The following is a 24593-nucleotide window of genomic DNA, read 5'->3' on the forward strand; positions in this document are numbered from 1 at the left end:
CCCAGATCCCAGACACCCAGCCAGAGCCCTCACTCCCCCACACACACTCCAACCCCCTGTCCAAGCCTGGAGACCCCTCCTGCACCCCAAACCCCGCATCTCTGGTCCCACCTGAGTGTCCACACCCCCAGAGAGAGTCCTCATCCCCTGACAAGTTTCCTCCCCCACTCTGAACTCTAGGGTACAGATGTGAGGACCTGCATGAAAGACCCCCTAAGCTTATTCTTACCAGCTAGGTTAAAAACTTCCCCAAGGTACAAACTTTGCCTTGGCCTTGAACCGTATGCTGCCACCACCAAGCGTGTTAACAAAGAACAGGGAAAGAGCCCACTTGGAGATGTCTTCCCCCAAAATATCCCCCCCAAGCCCTACATCCCCTTTCCTGGGGAAGGCTTGATAATAATATCCTCACCAATTGGTACAGGTGAACACAGACCCAAACCCTTGGATCTTAAGAACAATGAAAAATCAGGTTCTTAAAAGAAGAATTTTATTTAAAGAAAAGGTAAAAGAATCACCTCTGTAAAATCAGGATGGTAAATACCTTACAGGGTAATCAGATTCAAAACATAGAGAATCCCTCTAGGCAAAATCGTAAGTTACAAAAAGACAAAAAAACAGGAAGATACATTCCCTCCAGCACAGCTTATTTTACAAGCCATTAAACAAAAGAAAATCTAATGCATTTTCTACCTAGATTACTTGCTAACTTTACAGGAGTTGTAAGGCTGCATTCCTGATCTGTTCCTGGCAAAAGCATCACACAGACAGACAGACGGTTTGCTCTCCCCCCCTCCAGATTTGAAAGTATCTTGTCCCCTCATTGGTCATTTTGGTCAGGTGCCAGCGAGGTTATCCTAGCTTCTTGACTTCCTGGCTTGGAAGTCAATGGAGTTTTCCCATTGTCCATCAGAATGTACTTTGTTTTTTAAAATCAATGTTAAAGGTTAAAATCAAGGTTAAATCCCATGGCCTAGGAGTTAGTGATTGTGACAGGTTGTCCCCCGCTCCAGAGTGCCACCTGATGGGGTACCACTGAGCCTGCCAGTTCCACCAGCCTGGGCTCCGTTACACTGTCTTGCTGAGCCAGGCCCTCAAACCTCCTCAAGCGCACACACAGGTAGGGACACATCCAGCTGCAGAAAGACACAGACACTGAAATCAGCTCTGCGTGGGAATATTCAGCTAGGGAATTGCCAGCACCCAAGTTCACACCCCCTCTGGTATGTAAACGCAAAATGGTTTTGTCTTGTGCTGCACAGAGAACTGTACAGCATAAGCTCATGAAATCCACTCCCTCCCTCAATGTGGAGGAAGATATGCACACTCCCCCCACCCGCCCACCCTGGTGTTATGAATTCCACAAACTGGTTTTAGAGAAAGCAAAAATACGTTTATTAACTACAGAAGATATATTTTAAGTGATTAAATGGGATAGCAAACAGGTCAAAGCAGATTACCTACTAAATAAACAAACTGCAAACTGAGTTAACACACTAGATTGGTAGGATATGAATTAGCAAATTCTCACCCTGAGAGACAAGCAGGCTGGCAGATTTTTAAGGCATAAGCTGCCTAGGCTTTGCAGCTTGGGTTTCCCACGTTTTCATACATAGGCTAGAAATCCCTTAGCCTGGGACCATCACTTCCCCCTATTCTGTCTTTGTTCTTCGGGTGTTTCCAGGTGACTTGTTGTAGGGAGAGTGAGATACCATCATGATGCCATTTCCCCCCTTTTATAGCTTCTTCCCACTTTCTGGAAAGCTCTTTTGCTGTGACCTGGGTCAAACAGTTCCCATTGGGCAGTGCTGTCTCTGAGAGGTTTCTATTGTACGCAGTTCCTGGGATAATCCTTGTGCTTGTGCATTTCCTCCCTGAGCCATTAACTTTATTTGGCCTTTTTACTGTTGTACCTGAAAGTCTTCTTGTTTCAGTTTCAGTAGCACAAACATAGGCAAACTTCATAACTTCACATACAAAGAAAGCACATACAATTCAATGAGATATTAATGTCTAGCAGATCAAGACTTTTAGAATGATAACTTACAAAGCATACTTTGTGCAAAACATGTCCTAATTACATGACAGTGGTGAATATTGGGGTGTCAGGGTATCACAGTGATAAATCAGAAAAATACATTATTATTTCTGTCGTATGGAAGGCCTGGAGGCTCACTTGCAAGGGGTGCTGCAAAGACACACTGCGAGAGACAGCCCCTGCCCCAAAGGGATTACGAGAGAAATGGTTGGGAGAAAGGAATAATTTTTAGCAGTGTCTCAGGTGAGGAACTGAGCCCCAAAGAGATTATGTCATCCTCCTAATTTCCTGCCTAGCCTTCATGAAATCTGGCATTAATGTATTCACTTCCTGCCTCACCCAAACCCTGGGTAACTTTATTGACTTCATCCGTCATGAGAACACTAGCGTAACTCAGCTGCCCTACTTCAATCTGAGCAGAATTCCTTTGGCCTTTTCCCTAACACTAACCCTAGGCTAACACCAGTGTGTTTCTCCCTTGTCCTGGGAAAACTCCATTGATGTTCATCCGAACCCCAACCCTGGAATAGCTCCTTTGACCTCCTCCCCAGTCTGGATCAGGATCTCTGGTTAAGGGGGTGCAAGGAAACAATGTGCATTTTAATGCAGTTAAAGGTACGCACCTATATCTAGGAATGAAGAATCAGGGCTATGCTTATAGGACTGGGTCCTCTCTTCTGGGGAGCCGTGACTCTGAAAATGATTTGCGGGTCATGGTGGAGAATCAGCTGAACGTGAGCTCACAGTGCAACGTTGGGGCCAGAAGAGCTAATGAGATCCTGGGATGCATAAAGGAGGAATCTCGAGTACGAGCAGAGAGGTGATTTTAGCTCCCTGTTTGGCACTGGTGTGACCGCTGATGCAATATTGTGTTCCGTTCTGCTGTTCACAATTCCAGACGGGTGCTGATAAATTGGAGAGGGTTCAGAAAAGAACCATGAGAATAACTGAAGGAGTAGAAAACCTGCCTGATAATGATAGACTTAAAGAGTTTGAGCTCTGTAGAGCTGTGTAATAAGGCCAAGATTTTGTAAGTCCTCTACAAAATTTGGATCTCCAATTCTTATTAATTTGAATATAGACTGAGTGTGCCTGTCCCTCAGGCAGCTTGGAAAAGATCAGCCTTACACCATGTCAAAGACAGCTCAGTATATTAGGAGCATTTCTATGACTGGTAGAGATCCACATAGATAGATGGGGCTGTGTGGGGATGGGGAGAGACAGAGACGTTCACAAGAGCCACAGAGCCGCCATGGAGATGTATTTGTCGATGTACTTCCAAGCAGACCCACATGCTACTTCTGCAGCTGCCGCATATCAACGTGCAGGCGTTTGACCCACTCTCAGTTTTCTTAGAGCCGCTTTCACCTCCTTGTTCCTCAGCGTGTAGATGGCTGGGTTCAGCATGGGCGTGACCACGTTGCCGAAGATCTGCACACGGGTCACCAGCACTTTGCTCAGCTGGGGCTGTGTGTAGACCAGGGCGCAGGGCCCGAAGAACAGCGTCACCACCGCCAGATGCGAGGCGCAAGTGGAGGCTGCTTTGCGCCGCCCTTCGGCCGAGTTTATCTTCAGGACGGAATAGACGATCCTGACGTAGGATGCGAGGATGAGGAGGAAGCAGGTCGTGGGCACCATGCCAGTGTTGGTGAAGGTCACGGTCTCGATGATGTATGTGTCTGCACAGGCCAGCTTGACCACCGGGAAGATGTCGCAGAAGAAATAGTCCACCACATTGGACCCGCAGTAGGGCAGCGTGAAGGTCAGGCTGGTGAGGATGGTGGCGTGGAAGGAGCTGGTGATCCAGGTGCCGGCGGCCAGGAGGGCGCACACCCTCTGGTTCATGATGAGCAGGTAGCGCAGGGGGTGGCAGATGGCCACGTACCGGTCGTAGGCCATGACGGTGAAGAGCAGGCACTCGGTGCTACCCAGGAAGTGGTAAAAGAAGACCTGGGACATGCACCCGCCCAACGAGATTGTTCTACTCTTGGCCCAGAGGTTGGCCAGAAATTTAGGGGTGCTGATGGAGGAAAAACCGATGTCCAGCACGGAGAGGTTGCAGAGGAAGAAATACATGGGGGTGTGCAGACGGGGGTCAGCGAGGATGGCTAATAAGATAAGCAGGTTGCCCAGCAGGGTGCAGACGTAGAAGGCTAAGAAGGTGACGAAGAGGATGGTCTGGAGGCCGCTGGCATTGGGGATCCCTAAGAGGATGAAATGAGTCACCACAGTGTGGTTGACCCGCCCCACGGAGGACTCATTCCTGGGGTAGGGGAGAGAAATAATGCCTGTGAGTTACTGAAACCAAAAGACCTGTCATCCTAGAGCTGCAATGCTCACCCTTCCTTCCACAGCCCACGTGACTCACAGTCATTCGGAGTGGTGTATATTTCTATCATTGTAATGCCACTTGGGGTCAGGGTCTCACTGTGCTGGTGCTGAACATGGAAAGAGCAAACGTCTGCCTTGAAGATCCTACAGTCCAGAGATGAACAGACAAAGGGGACATTCTATTCTATTCTAACCAATTTATTTGAGCATAAGCTTTCGTGAGCTACAGCTCACTTCATCGGATGCATACTGTGGAAACTGCAGAAGATCTTTTTATATACACACAAAGCATGAAACAATACCTCCTCCCACCCCACTCTCCTGCTGGTAATAGCTTATCTAAAGTGATCACTCTCCTTACAATGTGTATGATAATCAAATTGGGCCATTTCCAGCACAAATCCAGGTTTTCTCACCCCCCAACACACACACAAACCCACTCTCCTGCTGGTAATAGCTTATCTAAAGTGACCACTCTCCTTACAATGTGTATGATAATCAAGGTGGGCCATTTCCAGCACAAATCCAGGGTTTAACAAGAACGTCTTTGGGGGGGGTAGGAAAAAACAAGGGGAAATAGGTTACCTTGCATAATGACTTGATGGTGGGATGGAAATTGTTGAAATCATGGTGGAATTCCTCAAGGGCTTCTTTTCCGTGGGTCCAGATGATGAAGATGTCATCAAGAGAAGCAAAGTGTGTGTTGTAAATGGCTTGTCTAGTTTTAGTAAAGTATGCATCCGATGAAGTGAGCTGTAGCTCACGGAAGCTTATGCTCAAATAAATTGGTTAGTCTCTAAGGTGCTACAAGTCCTCCTTTTCTTTTTGCGAATACAGACTAACACGGCTGTCACTCTGAAACCTATTCTATTCTAGTTTCTACTCTTCTCTCCTGTCCTTTTCCAGTTTCCTCAATTCTATTCTATGTAGGCCCTTTCTCCACCCTTCTCACCATGGTACCTTAGAGCCTTCCATTTGTGGCTAACATTTCCCATATGTGGTTTGTTCTCTCTCTCTCTGTCTCTCCTGCTCTCCACAGAGTTATTATCCTCTGTGCAGTGCAATGCTTTGTTTTGGTAGGGTTTTGTTGATATAAAGGCACGGGCTGCTATGTGTTTGTGTTAAGGAAGAGGACAAGGATGGAACATACAAACCAATGAATGTGGTGAAGAATTGCCCCAGCTTTGTTAATTATGTGAATTGTTTGGGGCTTTATTGGGGTTAGAGAGAGAAGGAAAAAGAGAGAATGAGAAGCGGAATAGCCACAGCCATAAGTGCTGGAACTCGGGGTGCTGGGGGTTCAGCAGCACCCCCTGGTTGAATGTGGTTTCCCTCATACTCAGGGTTCACAGTTTGGTTCAGTGGCTCTCAGCATCTCCACTACACAAATTTTTCCAGCACCCCTGGCCACAGCCTGTCTCTGCTCGGCCGTGATCAGCAGGCTCGGCTCTGTGGATAACATGCCAGAGGGATTTTTAAGGTGAGATTTAAAGGACAATAACAGAGACCCTGTTTGGGTTTTGCTAGGGATTTTTGCCATGCAGAAGAGGCAGAGCTGAAGGGGAGATGCTGGTGGGTTGGGTTTATGACAGGTGGAGAGTGGGAGATAAATCATAGAGATACACAACAGACAGGCAGGCAGGTATTGCACGGAGAAGGATGGATACACGGCTGGATCGATTTCTCTCTAAAGAAAATATTTGGCTGACGTCATCTCCCTCTGTGCGAGACAGAGACTGACAGATTCAGAGACAGGCAGAGACCGAGGGAACTTTACCAAAGTAGGAGTCTTACACTGGCTGCATTGGGAAAGGCCGATCCAGCTGCCTGGAATTCTTCCTTTCTGTCCCCGGCCGTGACTCCTGTGTAGCACCATCCAGCTTTCTTATCCCAAACGGCCCATCGCCCAGGAGAGGTGCACAGCCTGGGCTCTTGGTATCCAACCCGGAGACCTAATCCACTCCGAAGCTAGGCAGGGCTGCCTGCAGCGTATCACCCCACACTGCCGCTGAGCCCCACAGCTTCCTCACAGCTTCCAGCTTCCTTATGGCTCTCTGTGGTCGTTAAATCCCCTTCAGGCCCTTCAGGATCAGGGCCCTGAATCCCCACCAGGCTCCCAGACTAAGACCGCAGCAGAGTCGCCAATTAATGGAGATTTTGCATCATTTGAGAGAACGCTCATAGACCCCCGGGACCAAGCCCTCCGCCGGCATCAGTAAGTGTAGCGCCATGGAACTGAAAGGGCCAGATCTCCAGTTCCACCACGGTGTGGATTCTGCTCTCTCTCCCCCTGACCTGACTCCTGGGGAACTCCACTCCTCAGGAGGTCATCTAGTCCAACCCCCTGCTCAAAAGCAGGACCCATCCCCAATTAAATCATCCCAGCCAGGGCTTTGTCAAGCCTGACCTTAAAAACTTCTAAGGAAGGAGATTCCACCACCTCCCTAGGCAATGCATTCCAGTGTTTCACCACCCTCCTAGTGAAAAAGTTTTTCCTAATATCCAACCTAAACCTCCCCCACTGCAACTTGAGACCATTACTCCTTGTCCTGTCCTCTTCCACCACTGAGAATAGTCTAGAACCATCCTCTCTGGAACTACCTCTCAGGGAGTTGAAAGCAGCTATCAAATCCCCCCTCATTCTTCTCTTCCGCAGACTAAATAATCCCAGTTCCCTCAGCCTCTCCTCATAAGTCATGTGTTCCAGACCCCTAATCATTTTTGTTGCCCTTCGCTGGACTCTCTCCAATTTATCCACATCCTTCTTGTAGTGTGGGGCCCAAAACTGCACACAGTACTCCAGATGAGGCCTCACCAATGTCCAATAGAGTGGGACGATCATGTCCCTCGATCTGCTCGCTATGCCCCTACTTATACATCCCAAAATGCCATTGGCCTTCTTGGCAACAAGGGCACACTGCTGACTCATATCCAGCTTCTCGTCCACTGTCACCCCTAGGTCCTTTTCCGCAGAACTGCTGCCTAGCCATTCGGTCCCTAGTCTGTAGCTGTGCATTGGGTTCTTCCGTCCTAAGTGCAGGACCCTGCACTTATCCTTATTGAACCTCATCAGATTTGTTTTGGCCCAATCCTCCAATTTGTCTAGGTCCCTCTGTATCCTATCCCTCCCCTCCAGTGTATCTACCACTCCTCCCAGTTTAGTATCATCCACAAATTTGCTGAGAGTGCAATCCACACCATCCTCCAGATCATTTATGAAGATATTGAACAAAACCGGCCCCAGGACCGACCCCTGGGGCACTCCACTTGACACCGGCTGCCAACTAGACATGGAGCCATTGATCACTACCCGTTGAGCCTGACAATCTAGCCAACTTTCTATCCACCTTATTGTCCATTCATCCAGCCCATACTTTCTTAACTTGCTGACAAGAATACTGTGGGAGACCGTGTCAAAAGTTTGCTAAAGTCAAGGAACAACACGTCTACCGCTTTCCCCTCATCCACAGAGCCAGTTATCTCATCATAGAAGGCAATTAGATTAGTCAGGCATGACTTGCCCTTGGTGAATCCATGCTGACTGTTCCTGATCACTTTCCTCTCCTCTAAGTGCTTCAGAATTGATTCCTTGAGGACCTGCTCCATGATTTTTCCAGGGACTGAGGTGAGGCTGACTGGCCTGTAGTTCCCAGGATCCTCCTTCTTCCCTTTTTTAAAGATGGGCACTACATTACCCTTTTTCCAGTCATCCGGGACCTCCCCCAATCACCATGAATTTTCAAAGATAATGGCCAATGGCTCTGCAGTCACATCCACCAACTCCTTTAGCACTCTCGGATGCAGCGCATCTGGCCCCATGGACTTGTGCTTGTCCAGCTTTTCTAAACAGTCCCAAACCACTTCTTTCTCCACAGAGGGCTGGTCACCTCCTCCCCATGCTGTGCTGCCCAGTGCAGCAGTCTGGGAGCTGACCTTGTTCGTGAAGACAGAGGCAAAAAAAGCCTTGAGTACATTAGCTTTTTCCGCATCCTCTGTCACTAGGTTGCCTCCCTCATTCAGTAAGGGGCCCACACTTTACTTGACTTTCTTCTTGTTGCTAATATACCTGAAGAAACCCTTTTTGTTACTCTTAACATCTCTTGCTAGCTGCGACTCCAGGTGTGATTTGGCCTTCCTGATTTCACTCCTGCATGCCTGAGCAATATTTTTATACTCTTCCCTTGTCATTTGTCCAATCTTCTACTTCTTGTAAGCTTCTTTTTTGTGTTTAAGATCAGCAAGGATTTCACTTTTAAGCCAAGCTGGTCGCCTGCCATATTTATTATTCTTTCTACACATAGGGATGGTTTGTCCCTGTAACCAATAAGGATTCTTTAAAATACAGCCAGTTCTCCTGGACTCCTTTCCCCCTCATGTTATTCTCCCAGGGGATCCTGCCCATCAGTTCCCTGAGGGAGTCAAAGTCTGCTTTTCTGAAGTCCAGAGTCCGTATTCTGCTGCTCTCCTTTCTTCCCTGTGTCAGGATCTTGAACTCAACAATCTCATGGTCACTGCCTCCCAGGTTCCCATCCACTTTTGCTTCCCCTACTAATTCTTCCCGGTTTGTGAGCAGCAGGTCAAGAAGAGCTCTGTCCCTAGTTGGTTCCTCCAGCACTTGCACCAGGAAATTGTCCTCTACACTTTCCAAAAACTTCCTGGATTGTCTGTGCACTGCTTTATTGCTCTCCCAGCCAATATCAGGGTGATTGAAGTCTCCCATGAGAACCAGGGCCTGAGATCTAGTAACTTCCGTGAGTTGCCGGAAGAAAGCCTCGTCCACCTCATCCCCCTGGTCCGGTGGTCTATAGCAGACTCCCACCACGACGTCACCCTTGTTGCTCACACTTATAAGCTTAATCCAGAGTCTCTCAGGTTTTTCTGCAGTTTCATACTTGAGCTCTGAGCAGTCACACTGCTCCCTTACATACAGTGCAACTCCCCCACCTCCTCTGCCCTGCCTGTCCTTCCTGAACAGTTTATATCCATCCATGACAGTGCTCCAGTCATGTGAGTTATCCCACCAAGTCTCTGTTATTCCAATCACATCATAATTCCTTGACTGTGCCAGGACTTCCAGTTCTCCCTGCTTCTTTCCCAGGCTTCTTGCATTTGTGTTGGAGAATGGAGATCTCCCCTTCAGATCTGGTCAAAGATGGAGGACTCTGATCCACTTTAATTTGGCAGCTCACCCCTGTAGACAAAGGCAAATGGAGAAGCAACAGATGAGCTTGTTCGGTTCTCATCAGCCCCTCATCTTCCCCAGCGATTGCTCCTTATCACTGTTTCTTCTTCAGCCAAAATAAATCAGAACCTCTTAATATTGTGGGCCTGGGTGTAAATCTTTGTGGCTCCATCAAAGTCAGCAAACCTCTCCTGATAAGCACCAGCTGAGTGCCTGCTCCGTTCTTGTGATATTCAGTCCATCATCTCCTGAAGAATGGAGAGGCTTCTTGGGTCATCAGGGACTAGAACTGCTCTGGGGAACTGAGGCACTGAGAGATCTGGGAGGGGGTTTTCAAAGGAGCCAGGCACTCAACTCATATTGCAGTTTCAATGGGATTTGGGCGCCTGACTCTGTTGGCCTCCTTCCAAAACCCAAGCCTAAATCACTTGCCTAAGGTCACAAATTCTCTGGCAGTGCCAGGAAATAAACTCACATCTCCTGAGTCCCAGGCTAATGGCTAAAGCACCAGACCTTCCTCATTTCCACATTATTAGATTATTAGAGATCAGATTAGATCTTTACCGTCATTAAACTCTATGAATTATTATTATAGCACTTGGAGACCCAGCCGAGATCAGAGCCCCTTGTGCCAGGCGCTGTAGAGACACAGAATACAAGACAATTCCTGTCCCCCAGAGCTCAATAGACAAAACCTCCACAAACATACAATGGAACTGAACTGAGCTGGGGGGTGAGGCATTGTGCTGGATGCTGCAGAGACCCCCAGGAACTGAGATCTGGGCCCTGTTTCGCCAGGCACTGCACAGACACAGTGTGGAAAAGCCCGCGCCATGATGAGCTCACAGTCTAGACAGACAAACTCCCCCTAGAACTGAATGGACAGTATCACTGACAAGGATGCCAGCTGCCTTTCCATTGCTGCTCTGGGTTACCCCTCAGCGCACTGAGGCCAGGGGATCGTGCTTTCTCCCTGCCTCCAGGACAGTGATGCAAAATCTCTCTGCAGCCCTCTTTGCTGGAGGAATCACACACTTTATTCTCACACTGTGAGCCCAGACAATCAGGGACAAGCCCTTAGTCTCACTAAAATAGAACCATGCCCTGGCATAACCCTTTGCCTCTGTTTCAGAGTAGCAGCCATGTTAGACTGTCTCCGCAAAAAGAAAAGGAGGACTTGTGGAGTCTTAGAGACTAACAAATTTATTTGAGCATAAGCTGTAGCTCATGAAAGCTTATGCTCAAATAAATTCGTTAGCCTTTAAGGTGCCACAAGTCCTCCTTCCCTTTGCCTCTGGTGTCTTAGGGGAAAAGCTGCTCTCTGCTGGGCAAAGAGACAAGAGACCGGTGCAACTTGATTAACCTCAATCTCCTTCCTCTTCGTTAGAAATGCTGCCCCCTCCTGGCCAGAGACACACACATTGAAGTGAATCCCCCTGTGGTTTCAGAGTAACAGCCGTATTAGTCTGGATTCACAAAAGGAAAAGGAGTACTTGTGGCACCTTAGAGACTAACCAATTTATTTGAGCATGAGCTTTCGTGAGCTACAGCTCACTTCATCGGATGCATACTGTGGAAAGTAGAAAGCTTATGCTCAAATAAATTGGTTAGTCTCTAAGGTGCCACAAGTACTCCTTTTCCCCCTGTGGTTGTCACTGTTGGTATGTTTTGTGTCTGTGTTAAATAGTTCCCTTTCCCCTGGGTTTAACGCTCTGTCTTGCCTCCCCCTGGGCAAAGGGGGGATCCCCAGAGCTGGGCTTCATGGGAATGGGCAGAGCCAGTTCTGCACAAACACTCTGCCGCTGTCTCAGCCTTGTGCTGTAGGGCGCAGCCTGTGGCAACCGGAGATCAGCCTGGGTTTAATCCTCAGTGTCTAAGGCTCCCCCAAGGAAGGGGGCTATTTTGTGTCACTGGTGTATCTTGTGTATCTCCATTTCTGTTTCTTATGCCTGGCTGTCTGTCCCTCTCCCTGTCGATGTATCTATAAACCCACCCAACTCTTTTTTCTTTTCCCTTTTTTTCTCCCTGTTCATTTGTTTTTATATTTTATCTTTTAATTTCCTTCCTCCCTCCAAACCTCCAGGCTCCTTAGATCAGTGGTTCTCAACCAGGGGTGTGCCTACCCTTGGGGATACACAGATGTCTTCCTGGGGGTACAGCAACTCATCTAGCTACTTGCCTAGGTTTACAACATACTACCTAAAAAGCGCTAGCAAAGTTGGTACAAACTAAAATTTCATCCGTCAGTGACTTGTTTATGCTGCTCTATGTACTATACACTGAAATGTAGGGACTATATTTATATTCCAGTTGATTTATTTTACAATTATATTGTAAAAATGAGAAAGTCAGTATTTGTTCAGTAAGTGTGGCTGACACATCTGTAGCTTTATGTCTGATTTTTGTAAGCAAGTAATTTTTAAGTGAGGTGAAACTTGGGGGTACACAAGACAAACCAGACCCTTGGAAAGGGCACAGTAGTCTGGAAAGGTTGAGAGCCGCTCCCTTGGGGGTCTTTCCCTAGGAGGTATTCCCCAAGTGCATTCCCTCCTCAGCCTCTCTGTCTCAGCTCCCGACCCATGCGATGGGGATCCTTGCACAGCCCTGCCTCACCTGGGGGTGGGGGGCTGACCGTGTTAAGGAAGGTGATGCACGCTCAGAGATGCACTGTGTAAGAAGTAGGTGGTGGTGTTGTACCACCAGCCAGCCTGACAGTTACCCTCCAGCTGGGGAGTTTTTGCACAGGCTGCCAGTGCTCCTGTGTCACTGTGTCTCCACGGCGCAGAAGTAGGTGGCTGCATCTCCCAGCTGTGATTCTCTGATGTGCAGGGAGCTCAGCTGCTTCCCCTTGTCGAGCTCCGCGGTGAGGTTGGGCTCCTTGGTTTGTTTCCCATCGGACACCAGAATCAGCAGGGAGACAGGCTGGCCTCCGGGAAGCTGCCTGAACCACCGCAAATTCCAGAAATTGCTCGTCGTGTAGTGGCAAGAGATGCTGCCGTTCTGCCCTTCCCGAGTGACCGCAGACAGGTTCTGGTGCACCTCGGCCTGGCAGCTCCCCCCTGCGGGCAGAAGGCAAAAGACACACCCCATAGATGACAGGGCACCTCTGCCCAGTTCACACACTGGCCAGATACAAAGCCCGGTGGAGTTTCTCTTCATTTCCAGGGGCTTGCATCTGGCCCACGACTGCTGTTTTCCTTAGATTAGTGCTGTCAATGAGATTCCCAAAGGCACGGTAAGAGACATCCCTTGCCCCAAAGAGCTTACAGATTAAATAGTCAAGCAAAGGGTGGGAGGGGAAACTGAGGCACAGAAAAGGGAAGGAACTCCAGCAGGCCAGAGCTGGGAACTGAACCCAGGAGTCCTGTATCCCCATCCACGCCAGTACAGAGAATGGTGCGTGGCTAGCAAAGCAAAGGGAGAGTCAGAGAATTAGTCTTTGTCTCTTAAATCCACCATCACGTTCAGCATCTTCTGTAGCGTTTCCTGTCCCTGAACTTACAGGGAATGTTCACCAGCAGTAGCAGCAGCTGTGGGAACGGCAGCCAGGATCTCTTCATTGTCCCTCAGCAAAGAAGCCGTATAGCTGGGTGTTCCCCGTTCAGTACAAAAGGTTCTGTCCCCTCACAGGTAGATTTAATTCTCCCCCTGGGACAAATTTACCAGCTCCTCCTCCTCAGGGCCGGTGCAAGGATGTTTCGCGCCCTAGGCAAAACTTCCACCGTGCGCCCGTCCCCCCAGGAGCCCTGTGGCAGCTCCCCATCCCCCCCCCCAGCCCGAGGAGCTGTGTGTAGCAGCTCCCTGCCCCCCTCCCTTCCTCCCTCCCCTCAGCCCGGGGAGCCATGTGGCAGCTCCCAGCTCCCCACCCCCCGCCCCATCGGCCTGAGGAGCCATGCGGCAGCTCCCCACCCCAGCTCACCTCTGCTCTGCCTCCTCCCCGGAGCGCGCTTTTGGCCGCTCCCAACCACTTGGCGCCCTAGGCGGCCGCCTAGTTTGCCTAGTGGTTGCACCGGCCCTGCTCCTCCTGAACAAGGAGCCTCTTCGGTACCCACAGGCTGCAGCTACGGGGTAGCCTAAGACAGCCAGGAAATGAGTCCCAGGGAGTCACTTCGCAGAACTGCTTTGAGCAAGTGGGTGCCCTGAGTGGGCAGAGCCTGGCTTCTAGACACAGACGGGTTGTGGGGAAGAGCCAGGGCTGTGGGTGAAGAGCTTGAGTGATGGGCGGGATTTGGGCTGTGCATGGAATTTGGAGAGGGCACGGGCCTTGGATGGGCTCGGGCTGTCGGCCTGGCTTAAATTGTGCTAGACTCTGGCTCACAATCTGAAGGTTACCTGCCCTCACCCTCCTCAGATTTGCCCCTTGATAACAGAAACACTATTTGCTCTAAATTCAGAGGGACATGGGTACAAGAAACATCCTGCTCACATCTCACTCATTGTGCCCATCGGACTTCTCCATTCCCTACAGCAGTTTTCCGCCAGCAGAGATTCCAAAGGGGACTAAGGGAGTTGGGTGCTCAGCTCTTTTATGCCTCTTTGCAATGTGCATCCCTGCTGGGCCTGAATGACCCACAGGGCTACAGACAGACGCAGCCACATTGCTTATTCTATTGGTGCCACAAACTGCTGAAGAGGATGAGCCTTCTCCCTCCCCTGAAATGTAACCCTTGTGAAAGTATGGTCATGGCGTGGGCGACAGGGGATGGGTCACTGGATGATTCCCTGTTCTGTTCACTCCCTCTGGGGCACTTGGCAATGGCCACTGTCAGGAGACAGGATACTGGGCAGAATGGACCTTTGGTCTGACCCAGTCTGGGCGTTCTAATGTTCTTAAGTAGATTTCACGTGTCTAGAGGAATAATCCGCCAGTATAAGTGTTGCAGGCTACTTACACACAAGGAAGTGATGTTTCCTGCTGCGTCAGGCATGACGGCGATTTCTTCAAAACGATCTTATATTAGAATATGGAGAAAGGAAAAATGTCTCTTCTCATTCTCTGCAGTCTTCATGCTTCATTATCGAGCTCCCTCGCTTTCCTGATCCACTAGGGCTAGATTTCCTGTTGCACATCTGTCTATGCAGCCATTTAGCCACCCTGCCCGCTGCTTTGTCCATCCCTCCCTCTTGCTGCAATATCACCCGTCTCTGTGGCATCTGAGGGGGGATAGTAAAATCATTTCCCACATAGACCCTGAGGGGTCTACAAATCTTTGCACACACACACCCCCTCTCCTCCCTGGCAGCTGCCATGGATTTTGTAGTCGTGCAAGTACACAGCTGAGGGCCCAGGCTGGGGAAGCTGAGAGAACAATTGTGGTGTCCAAGGCCATGGTGAAGGAATCTCCCTGTTCAGAGCCACCCATGATCCTTAATATCATGAACTGCACGGAGCTGCCTGGGAACTGCCGGTAGCAATGGATGCTCTGCTCTCTCCCTGGTAACTGGAGCTGTACGTATTCTCCCTCACCGAATGACAGCGTATGGGCCTCGGGCCCTGTGGGGAAAACAGGGCGAGGGAGGCCAAAGGAGGTGATGCCCAGGGAGGCGGGGGCGGGTGTTTGGCTGGAAGTCCCCTTACAGTGGAGGGCTAGAGATGAGCCACCAGGAGACAGACGGAGTTTTACAAACTGCATGTGGTTCTGTTGTGCAGAGAAGAGGAAAGGCTGACCACAAAGAGATGGAATTGGCATAAATGCAGTTCTTTGTTTATAAAATACCAAGTGATGCCAAACTCTTAAATCCTGCATGAGTGTGAGGCGGGAAGTGTGTGTGTGTGTGAGAGAGAGTAACAAAGACTGAGTACAAAAGGATGTAATACCTGGCAGCAGAAGGAAGTTCATGGGTGCTGTGGGGTCTGCCAGATCCTGCAATGAAAGGCACGACTGGGTCCTTTTGCCTAGAGATCTAAGTCTGACACAGGACATTCTCTGGGTGTGGGCTGCATTCTGGGGGCCAGTCTGTTTATCTAGGAGTGTGCCGTGTTGTTGTAGCTGTGTGGGTCCCACTCTATTGGAGAGACAAGGTGGTGAGGTCATATCTTTTATTGGACCAACTTCTGTTGGTGGGAGAGACCAGCTTCCCAGCGGAGGAAGAGCTCTGTGTAGCTGGAAAACTCGTCTTCCCAACAGAAGTTGGTCCAATAAAGGATGTTATCTAGGAGTGTGCATGGATCTGTCTCTGAGATGAAATGTGTGCGTGTGTCATGGTGTATATGTGGAGAGATCTATATTTCTGAGTGTGCATGAAGGGGTAGGTATGTCAGAGAATGCCTCTGTGTGTGTGATTTCAGTGTGAGGGTTTCTGTCTGTGTGTTAGAATCTGCCTATGTGTGTGAGTCTAGGTGAGATATTCTGTGTGTGTGAGTGAGAGAGAGAGAGGTGAATGTGTATGTCTGTGCAAATGTGTCTGTGTATGTGTATGTCAGGTTGTATGTGAGAATGCTTGCGTGTCAGTGTGTCATTGTGTATGTGAGAATGTCGGTGTGCATGTTACCAGTCTGAAAGTGTTTGACCTGAATAAGAGGGAAAATCACATGGGAATTACTGAGTTACCGGATTGTCTCCCCAGGGAATGCTTCCCCATTGACTAGAATTGCAGAGCTAGGAAGCTATTTTTGATATAAAACCACCCGATCCAGGCAATTGCGGAAGACAAAAAGGTTTTTAATTTTCCAGAAAGAAAAGGAGTACTTGTGGCACCTTAGAGACTAACAAATTTATTTGAGCATGAGCTTTCGTGAGCTACAACTCACTTCATGGGATGCATTCAGTGGGGAGATTTATATACAGAATCACAGAATATCAGGGTTGGAAGGGACCTCAGGAGGTCATCTAGTCCAACCCCCTGCTCAAAGCAGGACCAATCCCCAATTTTTGCCTCAGATCCCTAAATGGCCCCCTCAAAGATTGAACTCATTATTTTCTTTGTTGGGCCTGTCCTGTAGTAGGTGACTTCTGGGTACTCTTCTGGCTCTGTCAATCTGTTTCTCCACTTCAGCAGGTGGGTATTGTAGTTGTAAGAATGCTTGATAGAAATAACAGAACACCACTAGCCGTCACCTTCAGCCCCCAACTAAAACCTCTCCAACACATCATCAAGGATCTACAACCTATCCTGAAGGACGACCCATCACTCTCACAGATCTCGGGAGACAGGCCAGTCCTTGCCTACAGACAGCCCCCAACCTAAAGCAAATACTCACCAGCAACCACACACCACACAACAGAACCACTAACCCAGGAACCTATCCTTGCAACAAAGCCCGTTGCCAACTGTATCCACATATCTATTCAGGGAACACCATCACAGGGCCTAATAACATCAGCCACACTATCAGAGGCTCGTTCACCTGCACATCTACCAATGTGATATATGCCATCCTGTGCCAGCAATGCCCCTCTGCCATGTACATTGGCCAAACTGGACAGTCTCTACGTAAAAGAATAAATGGACACAAATCAGACGTCAAGAATTATAACATTCATAAACCAGTCAGAGAACACTTCAATCTCTCTGGTCACTCCATTACAGACCTAAAAGTGGCAATACTTCAACAAAAAAACTTCAAAAACAGACTCCAATGAGAGACTGCTGAATTGGAATTAATTTGCAAACTGGATAAAATTAATTTAGGCTTGAATAGAGACTGGGAGTGGATGGGTCATTACACAAAGTAAAACTATTTCCCCATGTTTATTTCCCCATCCCCACCCCCCACTGTTCCTCAGACATTCTTGTCAACTGCTGGAAATGGCCCACCTTGATTATCATTACAAAAGGTTCCCCCCCCGCACCCAGCTTTCCTGCTGGTAATAGGTCACCTTACCTGATCACTCTTGTTACAGTGTGTATGGTAACACCCATTGTTTCATGTTCTCTATGTATATAAATCTCCCCACTATATTTTCCACTGAATGCATCTGATGAAGTGAGCTGTAGCTCACAAAAGCTTATGCTCAAATAAATTGGTTAGTCTCTAAGGTGCCACAAGTACTCCTTTTCTTTTTGCGAATACAGACTAACACGGCTGCTACTCTGAAACCTGTAATTTTCCAGGTGTTTTTTCAAGGTTCCTCCTTAAATTACTGACCCCTCTTCTCCTGCCTTTATTCTATTCACATTTCTTTTATTCTAGTCTATTCCAATGAATTCTTTTCTGTTCCATTCTGTTCTTATTACCTCTAGCCTACTCTGTTCTACTTTCCTTTCTTCTCTTCTGTGCTCATATCCTTCCATTCCATTCTAATGTCTTCTTGTCTGCTCTCTTCGGTCCTTGTGGCCTGCCGCACCCAGGGTTTCATGATGGGCTGCCTGTGCTCACCTAGCACGGTGCTCCATGGCACACAGATACACAGCAGAGTCTTCCAAGCGGCTGCTGTTCAGGTACAAGAAGCTGCTTTTGGTTTTGATGTCCAGGCTCATGGTGAAATTCTCTCTAGTGTCTCTGCGGCTAGAGGACAGGGAGGCCATGAACCGCCCTGGGGCTGGCAGTACCAATGCACGCTGTACTCGGTGCCCGTGTAGGAGCAGTTGAGCTGGATGGGTTCTCCTTCATGGGCAGGGGCCTGGGACCGGTCCTGGGTCACTGTGTATTGGGCCAAAGTACCTGGGGGGAGGAGGTTGGTTTTAGTTCAGGTTTCCTTGCTCAGCAATGGCAGAAAAATACATGCACTTCTGTGTAGACAAGGGAGAAAACAAGCAAACGGAAATACACCCTTCCCTCTGTACCGTCTGTCCATCCATCCATCCACCTTCCTTTTGCGCTGTCTGCCTGTCCATCCATCCACCCTTCCCTCTTTGCTGTCTTTCCATTTGTCTCTCTATCACTCTGCACCATCTGTCCATCCTTCCCTCTGTGCTGTCTGTCTGTCCATCCATTCACCCTTCCCTCTGCTCTGCCCATCCTTCCCTCTGCACTGTCGGTCTGTCTACCCACGGGCTCCCATCCCCATGGTATCGGAGTGCCTTTCTTTCAGAAAAGCCTGGAAATCCCAACCCGTGGCGCCGTGCTCAGAACAGAGCCTTGAATACCTGGAGCCAGCACCAGCAGCAAAGCGGGCAGGCTCATTGTCAGGGACCCAGCTGCAGAGTGAAGTGGCTGGACGAGGTGAAGCTCTGACACCGCTCAGCCTCCAGGGGTGGCCTTCAGGCTGGAAGGAAATCGGTACATTTACCCTGCTCAAGTGGGTGGGGGAGGGAAAGGGTTTTGCTTCTGAGTGCCCTGGGCCTAATCCTCCACTGGTGCAGATTAACTGGGTTCCATCAGAGTCACTGGGCCGGTTCCCCAGCTGGAGCAAACTGGCCATAGCTGCGCTGTGTAAATGGCTGATGTAAATCACTGGAGCTGCATTTAAATCTGGGGCAGCTGGTCCCGTTTCTGACAGTTAAGGCTCTGTCCCTATAATTCATGGATTTCCCTCTCTGTTGTGCTCTCCTGGGTTAAGCAATACTTATGTAGCGTGCACACACCAACATCAAGGAAGCAAAAATAAGATGGTTATAAGCCTCTGGCCAAAGGGGGTAACAAGGCAAGGCATCAGCCTGTCTCCCTAGCAGGCAAAGAAATGTATCAGGATTTTTTTTTAAATGGTGAGGGGTAGCAAATGCAAAGGGAATTTCAGTCAAACGCAGATTGATGTAGCCGTAAGTGGTTGGAGTGGAACAGCCACTAAGTGGCAGCAGAGGGTAAGAAATATGAAGAGGGCTGGTGTTACCTTAAGGTGTATTCTGAGAATGCGTTGGAGGATCCATTGGGCCTGGCGTCCCATCTCCAAAACAGGCTAGTGCTGCACTGTGATAAAGGCTGCCAGCCTCTAAGAAATTACATGGGAAGCAGGGGAAGGCAGACAAGGGGTGGGAGGGAAAACAGATGTGCAGAGAGCGGAAAGGACTTGCCCAAGTTCATATAGCAGAGTCAAGATGACTTAGACTGTAAGTTCTTTAGGGAAGGGTCTGGGCTGTCTGTCTGTGCATCTACACGCCCTCGGTACTACTGCCAATAATAATAAAACCCTCCTATTGTCAGTGCTAATGCTCAGTCCACCAGGCCAAGTTGCTTTCCTATGTACTTGCAGAGAAAGGCAGAACAAGAAACCACAGTTGGACGGCACAACCAGACAAATGCAAGTAGGCTCAGCAGAATTCAGTTTTTATTTTTTTATAATTTTGATGAACCACATCCATGGGGTATTTTTAAGCATTTTAAAAATTATTTTTATCTAGTTGTACAAAATTAGCCGGGGTGAGGAGTGGGGGGGCAACATCGAATATGACAATATACAAAGTAAGTATCCTTAAATTAAACTATAAAAAATTCTCAAGCAGAATTGTACCTATCTTTACCTATCTGTAAATTTCAGTTTTTACAGATGGAAATATTTTTTCATCAGTTTGTGTGCACAGGGAAATCGATGTTGACCAACATTTGCCAATAAAAATCTGATTCCTCCACGCCTAGAAAATAAGACATACTTTTTTTTAACAGTGAGGGTGATTATCTATTGGACTCAACAGTCGAGGGAAGTGGAGGATTTTCCATCCCTTGAAGTCTTTGGACCCAGACTGGAGGCTTTTCAGGAAGATGATGATTTATTGAGATTAATACAGGGGCTACTCAGAGAAATTCTCCAGCCTGTGATATGCAAGAGATCAGACCAGAGGATCTAACAGTCCTTTCTGGCCTTAAACTCTCTGTTTCGGAAGGTGTCAGTCCCCATAATTCATTGTATAAAACTAGCCTGGAGTGAAATAATTTCATCCGGGGACTCAGTTTTGTCTAAAGCAGATGGAATGCTAATAGCAGCCTTGTGGTTAAAACAAATAGGCCAGAGCCTGGGAGATCTAAGATGTGAGCCTCCTGCTTTCCCGAGGGGCAGGCTCACTCCTATCAGCAGTATCCTTGTTCTCATTTAGTGTCACCTAGATCAGAGTTCAGCAACCCCGTCCCAAGCAGAGCATTTACTCCCAAAAAGGAGAAGGACCAGAAACTCCATAAAGTCCACCCAGGACTCTGGTCCAGATCCTCCAGGATATTTAGGCACTTGACTCCCATTGATCTCAGCCAGGACTTGGGCTTTTATTACTGATGTTGATGTTATATGGGAGGTTTCAGAGTAACAGCCGTGTTAGTCTGTATTCGCAAAAAGAAAAGGAGTACTTGTGGCACCTTAGAGACTGACCAATTTATTTGAGCATGAGCTTTCGTGAGCTACAGCTCACTTCATCGGATGCATACCGTGGAAACTGCAGAAGACATTATATACACACAGAGACCATGAAACAATACCTCCTCACACCCCACTGTCCTGCTGGTAATAGCTTATCTAAAGTGATCATCAAGTTGGGGAGTTGGATCATCAATATGGGAGTTGCTCAGAGAGCATGAGGATAAGTGTGAGGATAGCGAGAGATGTCAAGAGTAACAAGAAGGGTTTCTTCAGGTATGTTGGCAACAAGAAGAAAGCCAAGGAAAGTGTGAGCCCCTTACTGAATGAGGGAGGCTACCTAGTGACAGAGGATGTGGAAAAAGCTAATGTACTCAATGCTTTTTTTTGCCTCTGTCTTCACTAACAAGGTCAGCTCCCAGATTGCTGCGCTGGGCATCACAACATGGGGAGTAGATGGCCAGCCCTCTGTGGAGAAAGAGGTGGTTAGGGACTATTTAGAAAAGCTGGATGTGCACAAGTCCATGGGGCCGGACGAGTTGCATCCGAGAGTGCTAAAGGAATTGGCGGATTGCAAGAGCCATTGCAGAGCCATTGCTCTGTGATTGCAGAGCCATTGGCCATTATCTTTGAAAACTCGTGGCGAACAGGGGAAGTTCCAGATGACTGGAAAAAGGCTAATGTAGTGCTAATCTTTAAAAAAGGGAAGAAGGAGGATCCTGGGAACTACAGGCCAGTCAGCCTCACCTCAGTCCCCGGAAAAATCATGGAGCAGGTCCTCAAAGAATCAATCCTGAAGCACTTACATGAGAGGAAAGTGATCAGGAACAGTCAGCATGGATTCATCAAGGGAAGGTCATGCCTGACTAATCTAATCGCCTTCTATGATGAGATTACTGGTTCTGTGGATGAAGGGAAAGCAGTGGATGTATTGTTTCTTGACTTTAGCAAAGCTTTTGACACGGTCTCCCACAGTATTCTTGTCAGCAAGTTAAAGAAGTATGGGCTGGATGAATGCACTATAAGGTGGGTAGAAAGTTGGCTAGATTGTCGGGCTCAACGGGTAGTGATCAATGGCTCCATGTCTAGTTGGCAGCCGGTGTCAAGTGGAGTGCCCCAGGGGTCGGTCCTGGGGCCAGTTTTGTTCAATATCTTCATAAGTGATTTGGAGGATGTTGTGGATTGCACTCTCAGCAAATTTGCGGATGACACTAAACTGGGAGGAGTGGTAGTTACGCTGGAGGGGAGGGATAGGATACAGAGAGACCTAGACAAATTGGAGGATTGGGCCAAAACAAATCTGATGAGGTTCAATAAGGATAAGTGCAGGGTCCTGCACTTAGGACGGAAGAACCCAATGCACAGCTACAGACTAGGGACCGAATGGCTAGGCAGCAGTTCTGCGGAAAAGGACCTAGGGGTGACAGTGGACGAGAAGCTGGATATGAGTCAGCAGTGTGCCCTTGTTGCCAAGAAGGCCAATGGCATTTTGGGATGTATAAGTAGGGGCATAGCGAGCAGATCGAGGGACGTGATCGTCCCCCTCTATTGGACATTGGTGAGGCCTCATCTGGAGTACTGTGTCCAGTTTTGGGCCCCACACTACAAGAAGGATGTGGATAAATTGGAGAGAGTCCAGCGAAGGGCAACAAAAATTATTAGGGGTCTGGAACACATGACTTATGAGGAGAGGCTGAGGGAACTGGGATTGTTAATCTGCAGAAGAGAAGAATGAGGGGGGATTTGATAGCTGCTTTCAACTACCTGAGTGGTGGTTCCAGAGAGGATGGTTCTAGACTATTCTCAGTGGTGGAAGAGAACAGGACAAGGAGTAATGGTCTCAAGTTGCAGTGGGGGAGGTTTAGGCTGGATATTAGGAAAACCTTTTTCACTAGGAGGGTGGTGAAACACTGGAATGTGTTACCTAGGGAAGTGGTGGAATCGCCTTACTTATAAGTTTTTAAGGTCAAGCTTGACAAAGCCCTGGCTGGGATGATTTAATTGGGGATTGGTCCTGCTTTGAGCAGGGGGTTGGACTAGATCAGCTCCTGAGGTCCCTTCCAACCCTGATATTCTATGATTCTATGATTCTATGATAAGTAACAGCATAAAACCCTAAGGAAGGCAACCCAGGGAGCTGCAGCAGTGGTTAAAATGGGCAGGCCGTTGCTTCCTGTCAGGTTCTTTGTTTGTGTGAGACACTTTATCCCTCTTTGCAAGATGGTTTTGTCTTTGTAAAAGGTAGAATTTACAGCCCAGACTAGACAGGGGATCGGACGACCAGTTGCTGTAAATCGGTCATCGCTCCACTGGAGTCCATGGGCCAGATCAGTAGCTGGGTGAATTGGTGTTACTGCAATAGACTCAGTGATGCCAGATGCCCAGCTGGTGTAAATTCGAGTAGCCAAATTACACCCGCTGAGCCTCTGGCCCGCTGAGGGCTGTGAAGCAGACAGAGCCGAGAAAGCTGCACAGCCGTAACGAGGGTCTTAACAAGCCGCGCAGTGTTTTCCTGTTGCTAGGGCAAAATGTTACCATGTAACTTCTGGTTCCCATTGCGGCTCATTGAAAATCTTGCAGTTCCTCCCTGTGATGACTTTTTAATTGTTGCCTTTGCTACCTGTTTGCAAGGTCTGCAATCCCCAGGGTTAATTAGGGAAAGCTTTGAATTAATGCCCCCATGGGGCTTGTTAGCAGCAGTGTGAGAGGTTGGCAACCAGTGAGTGTATGTTTGGAAAAGAAGGCAATTGTAGCTAAAGGAAACCCAGCTGTCTGCAAAGTGGAGCTAAGCCAAGGTGAGATATGAGCAAGGCCCAAAGTCCCTCGAGAACAATTACGATGTAACAAGCAGAAGCAAAAATGTAAAGCCAGATCCCCACCTGGTGTAAATCAGCCAGAGGTCAGTCGAGTTCAGTGGGATTCCGCGGATTTACTCCTCCTGACAAAATGGACCTGGGGTCCATGGAGAATTTCTCAGCAGCAATCACTCACAAATGGATGCTAAAGACAAGCAGAGTGGCACATTATGCTTAAACACCCTGTGACAGCCAGATGGCTCGTGGATGGTCTGGAAATGGGATACGGGGCCTTCCCCCTCTTGGGGGCACCAGCTGCAATCCCGTCCTGGAGCAGCAGGATTGGCTGGCTCCGGGCTGGGCGGCGGGGATGTGGAATGGGGCTTCTCCACTCTAGAGGCAGCTGGCTATGATCTGGCCCTAGGTCAGGGGGACTTCCTGGCTCAGGGGGTTAGGATAGGGTATGAGGCCTTTCCCCACTAAGTGATGCTGGCTTCAATCTGCCTCCAATCCAGGGAATTTGGGAACGGCATATGGGGCAGTGGCTCAAGTCCACTAGTGGCTATGGGTCACTGAAGTAAAGTGGCTGTTCGACTGGCTCTGTAAAAGTATCTGGCAGTGGCCCGGGCACGTAATAGTGGAAACACTGCAACATCGGGCACCAGCTCCCAGCCCTGTTGTATCATTTGTCAGAGACACCAAGTGTCAAATGCGGCAGTGACTCTGAACTCCCATCTCGCTCCTGGTGCTGACCATGCTGGGGAATGGGTCTGAGTTGGTGCTGGCCCCGGAGCCCTAGTCTGGCGCTGTGCTGCAGGGAGCAGGGTGGGCGGTTCAGTAGGGGGCGCTCGCCCCTCAGAGTCGGTGCTGACCCCAATGCCCCAGGAGGGCACTAGGGGGTGCTGTGCTGCAGGGAGCAGGGTGGGAGGTTCAGTAGGGGGCGCTCTCCCCTCACAGTCGGTGCTGACCCCAATGCCCCTGGAGGGCACTAGGGGGTGCTGTGCTGCAGGGAGCAGGGTGGGAGGTTCAGTAGGGGGCGCTCTCCCCTCACAGTCGGTGCTGACCCCAATGCCCCTGGAGGGCAC

At 48.9% G+C, this 24593-nt stretch overlaps 1 protein-coding gene across 1 annotated transcript; it reads right to left on the minus strand.

The window, feature by feature from the left end:
• Nucleotides 1-3355: 3355 nt before the first annotated feature.
• On the minus strand, nt 3356-18618 carry LOC140896824 (olfactory receptor 10D3-like). The gene is made up of 7 exons (XM_073308829.1): nt 18582-18618; nt 18045-18156; nt 17872-18000; nt 16044-16062; nt 15019-15190; nt 12319-12610; nt 3356-4301 (listed from the first exon to the last, which is right to left on the minus strand). Exons 1-7 carry the CDS (start codon nt 18616-18618, stop codon nt 3356-3358), a joined length of 1707 nt encoding a protein of 568 aa, XP_073164930.1.
• Nucleotides 18619-24593: the final 5975 nt, after the last annotated feature.

The sequence above is a fragment of the Lepidochelys kempii genome, chromosome 13, assembly GCF_965140265.1.
Source record: "Lepidochelys kempii isolate rLepKem1 chromosome 13, rLepKem1.hap2, whole genome shotgun sequence".
NCBI lineage: Eukaryota > Metazoa > Chordata > Testudines > Cheloniidae > Lepidochelys > Lepidochelys kempii.

What these genes read in the sequence shown, in the direction of transcription:
- LOC140896824 (XM_073308829.1), bottom strand. Translation starts at nt 18,618, where the DNA reads ATGAGCCTGCCCGCTTTGCTGCTGGTGCTGGCTCCAG. An exon ending in ACCGAGTACAGCGTGCATTG is followed by an intron (nt 18,001 to 18,044) that starts GTACTGCCAGCC and finishes CCTGTCCTCTAG; the next exon opens with CCGCAGAGACACTAGAGAGA. An exon ending in TTCTGCGCCGTGGAGACACA is followed by an intron (nt 4,302 to 12,318) that starts GTGACACAGGAG and finishes CCCCTACCCCAG; the next exon opens with GAATGAGTCCTCCGTGGGGC.